The sequence below is a fragment of the Tachysurus fulvidraco genome, chromosome 2 (assembly GCF_022655615.1).
Source record: "Tachysurus fulvidraco isolate hzauxx_2018 chromosome 2, HZAU_PFXX_2.0, whole genome shotgun sequence".
Lineage (NCBI taxonomy): Eukaryota > Metazoa > Chordata > Actinopteri > Siluriformes > Bagridae > Tachysurus > Tachysurus fulvidraco.
In genome coordinates, this window is record NC_062519.1 from 36,465,095 (window position 1) to 36,474,471 (window position 9,377).

The window sequence follows — 9,377 nt, forward strand, 5'->3', positions numbered from 1 at the left end:
TTGGACTTTTTGTATTGTCTTTTAACTTTATGTCTGCACTGTTTTTTGTCCTGCACTGTCTTTTTTCCTGCACTGTCTTGTTTGTCTTGTCCTGCACTGTTTGCACCAGGTTGCACAGTTGCACTTATGTGGCTAAGACTACTTACATGTCCTTAGCCCTGTCTTTGTTTTATGTAGCACCTTGATCCTGGAGAAACGTTGTCTCATTTCACTGTGTACTGCAACAGCTATGTATGGTTGGAATGACAATAAAAGCTTCTTGACTTGACTTGACTTGATAATGCAGAAGTAAGAGGTGTCATGGACAGACATGCATGATTGTGCTATTGATGTATTGGCCTGCAGATGTCCGAATAACTCACATTTTATAAATGTGAGATATTGAATAGAATTGAATCGAATAGAATCAGCACTGCTTGAATCCAGTTTATAAACAGCATGAATTCATAAATGCATAAGATCACAAAACCTCACCACAACACACTTACATGTTAGTATAACGTCTGATGTATGTCTGTAATTGTGTGTGTATGTGTCTGTGTGTGTCTGTGTGTGTTTGTGTGTGTCTGTCTGTATATGTGTGTGTGTGTGTCTGTGTGTTTCTGTATGTGTGTTAAATTAAATTATAAATAAGTACTTCATTTTTTATCTTGATTTGTTTCTTAATCTTATTTATTTTCAAGCAGCCATACATATCTTTGGGCAAAAGCATACATTGTCTAACTATTGCAAATTATATATATATATATATATATATATATATATATATATATATATATATATATATATATATATATATATATAATTTGCAATATATTATATAATATATAAAACAAATGTAATATTTTTATATAATTATTTTTATATATTATTATTATTTGTATTTTTATTATTACTATTGTGATTATTATTATTATTATTATTATTATTATTACTATTATTATTACTACTACTATTATTATTATTATTATTGTGATTATTATTATTACTATTATTATTATTACTAAAAACCGCAGTCAGTACATTCAGACTATAACATGTTGTCCATCTTGTACAGCTCTTGAGTTGTTCACGTCACATGGCTGTGAACTTCACCTATATTATTATCACGATGTACTTTTGTGGAGGAAATGATGCAACTATGTCTCAGCCGCCGAAGCCCCACCCACATCCAAACCGTACGCGCTGATTGGTTAAAAGATGTCATCATCTCTGCTCTGATTCGTTGTTTTATTCTCACTGTTTTTTTGGCGCACTGTGTACAGGAGGAAGCCACGTTGACAACGAAAGGTGATTTATTCGGCAAACTTAAATTCGGAGCTTTAAAAATATAAGAAAACAGTTGTTACAACCTGAAAGGTGTAAAGGTAAGGTAATTAATACCGATAGGCAGTTAATACCTACGATGAAACGGTTACTATCGTTGTGATTTCATTCAGAATGCTAATGATGCTAACTAACAACAGATCATGTTTATAGTTTACACGTGTGATAAGAAAGTATGTATAAATGTATAGTATAATACGTCGTATATCACTGCTGCTTAGGTGTTTCAGTGTTTGTGCTTTCCTCATATAACAAACTCCTGTATGTTTCACTCCAATCATAAACTAGTAAAGTGTCTTGTTAAGAAACAGTTTATAAATCCTGCACTTAAATATACTACAAACACTGAAATTTAAGTTCTGGACCATCCTATTACATTCTATAAAATAAATGAACCCATTAAACCATTTTATTTAGAAATTAAAACGTACATTATTATTTTTTTTAACCATATATAAAAATACTATATAAATTTTATATATATATATTTTATTACACACACACATTTTATATGTATATACTTTTTCTATTTAAATAATTATTTATTGTACTTTATTTTATAATTTTATAATTTATTTTATTTTAAATGATGAATGTGAATTAAATATAATTTTATAAAGTGTGAATGTGAATTAAATAGAATTTAAAACCTATTTATAAATCCAAAACTGAGGAAATATCATTAAAATAACAAATTAAAAGTCCTTTCTCATTACCTTCTAACAATCTGCTTGAAAATAGCCTTGTAGAATTATATGGCTACATACCAACATGAAATGACTCATAATATATTATAACTTTTCTCATACTGATATTAAAACTTTGAGTGTAAGTTGATCCTGATCCAATATTCTGTTAACTACCAAATGAGTCACTTGGTATAAGATGGCCAGCTAGCATGACTCAAACTGTTCAAACACCCTACAGTCATCAACATTCATTTTCGTCCAGTTTTATTTGGATAACAGTTTTAACAGAGATGTTGCCACAAAGCAGCTTTGCAGAAATCTGTCATTAGCTAACCACGGGACACGCTGGCCAGAAAAATAAAACAGCTGACACCAGATAGTGTGATTATAAATCATGACTCTTCTGCAGTTGTATATTGTAATGTCAGAGTACTGAGTGTTATGAAAGGATATTCAGAATGAGTATCATGGTACATGTCTATAGTATACAGATGAGACTGACTTGTTGGAGTATGTCATGCTGTTGCTCAGTTTAATCCCAGAAAACATGAAAACACACACACATACACAATCTGCTCATTGATCTATATTTTGGCTTCTGCAGCAATAGCCAGTATTTCAATAATTAACAATTTCTTTGAGCACTTCATGTATGACTGATGAGATGAAAGCTATAAATAATTTTATTAAACGACTGTATAACTGAGTGGGTATTTTGTAATCTGCAGGTTTGCCAGAGTAAACAGGATGAGTGTAGGCTTCATTGGAGCGGGTCAGCTGGCCCAAGCCTTGGTGAAGGGCTTCACTGCAGCGGGTAAGATCTCACTGATCATGGTGACTGTGACCTCCATTTAATTCATTGCCAGAGAAGTTCATTTGCTTGTTTATTCCTGACCTTAAATGTCAGGAGGGGGTGAAATTACATGCAGGTTTTACTTCAACTCCACAGATTTGATTTGATTTGATTTGATTTGAGCAAGCTCTTCTGTGGTTGCTATAATCAGTGTTCTGGATGCTCTGCCCTGCTCTCCTCTATTTCTCTCACACACACTCTGTTCTTCTTTTTGTTACTGTTGTTGCTCTTTGCTATCTCTCAGGTGTAATTGCAACTCACCGGATCACGGCCAGTTCTCCAGATACAGATCTGCCTACAGTGGCCGGGCTCAGGGTCAGTGTGTTCTGGCTTGTGTGTGTGTGTGTGTGTGTGTGTGTGTGTGTGTGTGTGTGTGTGTGTGTATTTGTCCACTTATGGTGACTAGGTGAAACTGTGACAGTTTGTGACAGTGTGTCTATTTGAGATGTATAACTTAATTCTTTTTGTTTCTTTAAAATACTTTAGAAAATGGGCGTGAATTTCACAACCAGCAACAAGGAAACCGCTCATAAGAGTGACGTCCTATTTTTGGCAGTCAAACCTCATATTATTCCTTTTGTCCTGGACGAAATCGGACCTGATATCGAAGACCGACATCTCATTGTGTCTTGTGCTGCCGGGGTCACTATTAGCTCCATTGAGAAGGTGTGTGATGAGCATAATGAAAATCTTCTTTTCTAACATTATTTGTTTGAAATTACCTTTTTTATGTCCTGTAATGTCAACAGTAATGAAGAGTAATTAACTCCTAACCCCTCTCTCTCTCTACAGAAACTGCTCCAGTACCGCGCTGACCCCAAGGTGATCCGCTGCATGACTAACACCCCAGTGGTGGTGCGCGAGGGGGCCACGGTATATGCCACTGGCACGCATGCTGAGGTGGAGGACGGGAAGCTTCTTGAGCAGCTGATGGCCAGTGTGGGATTCTGCACGGAGGTGGAGGAGGATCTGATCGACGCTGTTACAGGACTCAGTGGCAGTGGACCAGCTTACGTGAGTGGTTTTTGGGTTCATAGAAATGATGAGGCTTGCTGTTTGCATGCTGATTAAGCATATTCTTTATATACAGAAGGTGCACTATTTGCTGAATTATTTAGTCCAGTTAACTTGTGATGAGGAGATTTTAATGTAGCACAATTTTGAAATGATGAATCAGCATTCAAGGTGTTCATTGCTTATGCTTATGTCCAGGCTTTCACGGCACTTGATGCTCTGGCTGATGGTGGTGTGAAGATGGGTCTACCCAGGAGGCTGGCTTTACGACTGGGAGCTCAAGCACTGCTTGTATGTTGTGCTTTCATACACCTATTCTCATGTCAGACAGCAAAGAGCCATATTAACTTCCTCCTTTGGTTTCGTTCCTCTGAATACATGTTATTCTATTAGGTGATGTTACCTCCTTCAATTTTATCTGGTAAACCTTCCATGGGTCCATATTTTGTGCATTTACACTTTGTTGACTCATTTAGGTAAGGTGAAAGGTCTTGCGCAAGGGCACAATCTTGATTTGAGTTCACATCCGTCCCTTGGGTAGCTCAAAACCTTAACCACGGAACCACCACTTGCCCACAGTTGCACCACTGATTCAGTATTGTTTAGATGCTTTTTCATTTTGAGTACAGTAGTGACATTGACATGGTGGTGTTAATATGTGTATATCAGACTGAGGACGTATGGAGGAACACCTTGGATGTATAATTGCATTTAATCCAAATATGTGATATGATTCATTTTAAAAACTAGAAATAATAAAAAAAAATATTCATTTTAATATTTTAATTGTACACATTGCAGTGTCGATCAGGGGGTAAAACTGGTTTGCTGTGTTTACATTTCAATGAATTCTCCATCCTCTAGTCTTATCTCTATTCCTGCTATAGGTCAATTAGCCATCTTTTTATGATAAAATGCTACAGAGACAAAAGTATCGCTGAAATTTAGATTTATTAATGGGGAAATATGAGTACTTGCACAACACAATCCGCAGTGTCTCTCCGCTTAACCGTACAGCAGGCTGCAGATGAGCTCATTAGCTTGAATCATCACTTTTAACGATTCTCAGCACTAGTTATGAGAACTCCCTGACGTTTATTATCCACAGAATTAGATTTTTTTTATTTTTTTTTCACTTACCAAATATTTTTAAAGAACCTGTACACCTGATTATGCATGAAAATAATGTTTACATCTAACATCAAAATAGAAAAAAAAAAAAAGATCTCTGTGACTTTGACCATTGCATCATTAGTGAGCTGGTTTGAAAGTTTCAGAAACTGCTGAATGCCTGGGAATTTTAAATGCAGTTTTGAACAGTGAATGGTGCAAAAAAGAAAACCGCCACTAAGCAGCAGTTCTGTGGCCTTGTTGATGAGAGGAGGTCAGCGGAGAACAGGCAGACAAGTTTGAGCTGACCGCATGGATACAGAAACTCAAATAAGCACCGTTTACAACCATGATCAACAGAAAAGCAACTCGCAACATGCTGAGCCTTTTAAGCAAGAATAGGAATCTCAGGCCACAGTGGGACACATTTGTCCCACTAGAAGAACAGTCCTTGTTAATTTTCTAGTCTGTACATGTCTCTTTGCATGATTATGTGATAAATAGCTTCAGCAGTTTTCTGGTGTAATTAATAAAAGAACTGTATCCTGCATCTGACTAACACGGCTTGTATTATTTCCAATTTCAGGGTGCTGCAAAGATGCTTCTGGATTCGGAGCAGCACCCAGGCCAGTTGAAGGACAATGTGTGCTCACCAGGGGGCGCCACCATCCACGCCCTGCACTTCCTGGAGAGCGGTGGCTTCCGGAGCCTTCTCATTAATGCTGTGGAGGCTTCGTGTGTCAGGACCAAGTACCTCCACCTTGTCTTTTGTCTTCTGCAAGACTCTGTCTTGGTTTTAGACTGATGGACAGATGTTTCAGAGATAACATTTTAATTGTCTACTAATTTTTACTCTTTTTTTTTTTTTTTCCCTTTCCAGAGAACTGCAGTTTCTTGCAGATCAAGAGAAAATCTCTCCTGCTGCTATTAAGAAGACCACGCTGGACAAGGTGATGCAGCAGCCTGGTTTTTCTCCTAACACTACAGGAACCAAGAGCAGAGTCAACATGTTTAACAACAAGAGCGGAATTAAAAAAGTCTAAGGAATGTCACACACGCACGCACACACACACACACACGTACCCCTTTACTTAATTCGCATCTTTGCTTTTAGACAGATGTTACTCCAGGTATTTTGGTGAATTTTGAACAGTAGCTCGGCATACCTGTACACATACACACATGTGCAGAGTATAAGAGTAAAATGAACAGAAGTGCATTTCCAGCATGCTGTCTATCGCCTCGTGCCTCCCTGCAGCAGCAGACAGTTCGATCGCTCCCTTGGGAGTAGCATCAGGAGTTACAGGCAGCAGATGCTATATGAGGTTTTTTGTTTTTTCTCCATTTAATACCTCCCTGTCCTCTATACAAATCAACAGTGATGTACTTTTTTTTGGACACCTCTGTATTTGTATCTAATAAGGATCTAATATTTGCGCCCAAAATCCCTGTATGTTCATTCTTTTCTTAGTGCTCTACTTTTGCACATAATTTTTTATATATATATAATATATAAAATGTATATATGTGCTGCATGGTGAATCACTGTAGTGACTCACCACGCCTACCCTTCTGGATTGTAGAGTCGCGAAGACCTTTTGAATATCTTCATCTGTAGAAGGAAGTAAAGGTACAAAAGTCATATGTAGTCTTTCTTTGTGCAATGTCTTGTCTGCTCTCTCGTCTTTTGCTAAAGCATTGAACGTCCAAAAAAAGAAGCAGATTCATTTCTTACTTGGAAACATACTTGCTCTATATGTGAAATTACCTTTTGAAAATAAAAGAAGAAACCTAGTCATGTTTTATATCATAAGGAGTTCCAGTATGTCGTAATGAATGAAACTGCTTCGGCTTCCTGCGGCCTTGATTAAAAAGCTGCTGATTCTAATAAAGCAACACTTTTTATTTTTTATTTTCTTGCTGACTGAAGAGGGAAAAAAATTTTTTGACTTGAGAGGACATCACAGACCAAATGAGTTTCAGATAAGGAAGAATTTCCATTTATTTGTTCCCTGTGTGTAATTATAGCAAGAGGATAGTATGCATAATTAATGGTGAGGTAATTGAATTAACTGGAAACCTTTCCCTGAAGTCCATTAGTCAACCTTACAGGACCCCTTTAATAACCTGTGTGCTCTATCATTTATTTGCAGTGCCAAGCACAAATCTCAGTGTCTGTAAGATCAAAAACTGTACAGACTACATTTTTATTTTACTTTGTACTCTCAACACCATGCCTTTTCACCTCTGTAGCACTTGAAGTTCAGATTGCGTCACTTCAAATTTACCCTGTTACAACATGGTACTGTTTCGTAAATATTAAGCTGATCGTACAATATTAGATTTTTTAACAAATTTTAATAAAAGTCAATAAAAATTACAGACATCATAAAAGCTTTGCCTTGTGATTAACGGGAATTAAGCAATAGTGAGTTTTAAATGGCAGCTCTACAAACTGCAGTGCATCTTCTTTCACGTGGCTCAGATTAAATGTTCAGTGGGATTTGCATGAAATTTTGTCAGCATTCATGATCATATCTTGCACATGATATACACCAGGTCCATCTGAAAGCCTGGTCTTTTGTATGCTGTTTCTCAGTTTTTAAAAATGTACCTTTGCGCTTCTGCAGGTTCCTGAGAAATTAGGAAGAGTGGCTTTTATTGCATTTGAGTGTTTCAAAATGTCCTTTATCTCATTTACTTTTTTCCCCCCTCCAGTGACAAAATGATATAAATTTGAGTGCAGAGTAGCTCAGAGTTAAGGCTCTTGTTTATGGGCCCAGGTCTGGGATTTAAATTCACTACTTTAAATCCATGGCTACAACAAACTAAGGATTCTCATGCCATTACTTTCCTCTCACTTTATTCTTAAAGGACAATAAACATTTTAGTACACCAGCAACTACAAAGCTGGTGCTTAGAAAGTCATGTAATCATCCGGATCTTGATCATGTTGATCTGGAGGAATCCCGAATGCATTTTTTAACACTCATTCACACCTACAGCCAATCGATCATAGCCAATCCACCTAAGTGCACGTTTTTGAGTGGTGGAAGGAAACTGGAGAACCTGCAGAAAACTCACATGTGTCATAGAAAAGCTTCACTAAGAAAATGTAGTTCTGTTAGCTTCACTAAAAAAAATTCTGTTTCACTCCACCACACCTCACCAGATACCCAGATGTGTGCTTTCCAAGTTCCGAATGTAGACAGTAATAATGCTCTAGTAAGAAATGATCTTCCACCACATGTGACACACTGTCCGAAATTTACTGCTACATTTTTGAGCAATCTCACAAGCTGATCCTTCTGTAAGGGGCCAAACTGACACCTCATTTCTAGCTTTAAGGCCATGCTATGGGGTGATTTTCTGCTGCACAAGTCATCAGTCAACCTTGTTAAGTCTACACTTTGTGCTTGGGTCACGTTTCGTTCTCTTCCATGAATCGGAGATCGTAAGATTCAGAATTATGAATTCAGCTCTGCCAAAAGTACCTCCTATGTGGCTTGTTCCACGTTTCAACCACCGACAAGGGTCTTTTCTGCATAACACATCTTTAAGCAGACTCCTGATAGCCATCTACTGTAAGTGCCCCAGCCCTGGACAGCATCCCTACCTACCATATTACTACTTCCAAGGATGAAGGAATGTGTGTGACAACACAATTCAATGTATTTATTGATTAATTTATTTAATAAACGAAATTCTCGTCTCCTTTATCTTCTCGTTTGGGATAGAAATCTTTTGAACACGGTCGACTCGGCTATTAAAACGTTTCTTAATATAGCATGTTTGAAATCCTTTCTAACACACTGGAAAACTGATTAATACCTTCTGTTACATACACATCATTGCATCATTTCAGCATCAAACTGCAAAAAGATGTTATGAATGCTTGTAATACAGGTATTGCAGGAAAAACTGTCATCTGTGTGCATCTGAAAAAATATTGTGCAAGCAGGCAGCAAGCCTCTTTTTCCTTCCTTTTTGCATTTTTTACTGTAAAGCACAATTTATTCTGTTTGAAACACACAGCTCATTTTGTGCATTTCAGTTTAAATACAAAGCCATTTGTCTTTTATCAAGATGGAATTTAGTTAAAGGTGCACACTAAGGTAAATAGTATCATTAAAATATATATAAATCAGAGATATTGCACTTGAGTATTTTTTGTATTCATTTTGCATTTAATTTTTGTATTGAATTTTTTTTTATAAAAGATTTTTGTGTGTTAAATTATAAGCCTTATACATTCTAGCATTTTTTTAATTCTCAAGATAATTCAGAAATGACAGAAAACCTTTTTGGAAAATAATTTGTTTAATGTTTAACCAAGAAAACACAACCAGTTATATGTGTGTGTGTGTATATAAAAAAAATATTTA

At 36.5% G+C, this 9,377-nt stretch overlaps 1 protein-coding gene across 2 annotated transcripts; it reads left to right on the forward strand.

Moving 5' to 3' along the window:
- Positions 1 to 1,214: 1,214 nt before the first annotated feature.
- pycr1b (pyrroline-5-carboxylate reductase 1b) lies at positions 1,215 to 9,141 on the forward strand. Of its 2 annotated transcripts, none has more exons than XM_027163273.2 (8): positions 1,215 to 1,367; positions 2,744 to 2,829; positions 3,113 to 3,183; positions 3,355 to 3,534; positions 3,661 to 3,882; positions 4,081 to 4,173; positions 5,579 to 5,742; positions 5,873 to 9,141. In XM_027163273.2, exons 2-8 carry the CDS (start codon positions 2,763 to 2,765, stop codon positions 6,033 to 6,035), a joined length of 960 nt encoding a protein of 319 aa, XP_027019074.1. In that variant the 5' UTR covers positions 1,215 to 1,367; positions 2,744 to 2,762; the 3' UTR covers positions 6,036 to 9,141. The 2 variants fall into 2 exon arrangements, with proteins under 2 accessions (XP_027019074.1, XP_027019083.1); XM_027163282.2 differs by having other exon boundaries at positions 1,218 to 1,290.
- Positions 9,142 to 9,377: the final 236 nt, after the last annotated feature.

Coding starts and splice junctions, on each gene's coding strand:
- pycr1b (XM_027163273.2), top strand. CDS start 2,763: ATGAGTGTAGGCTTCATTGGAGCGGGTCAGCTGGCCCAAGCCTTGGTG. Junction 2,830..3,112: donor GAAGGGCTTCACTGCAGCGG/GTAAGATCTCAC, acceptor GCTATCTCTCAG/GTGTAATTGCAACTCACCGG. Junction 3,883..4,080: donor GTGGCAGTGGACCAGCTTAC/GTGAGTGGTTTT, acceptor GCTTATGTCCAG/GCTTTCACGGCACTTGATGC.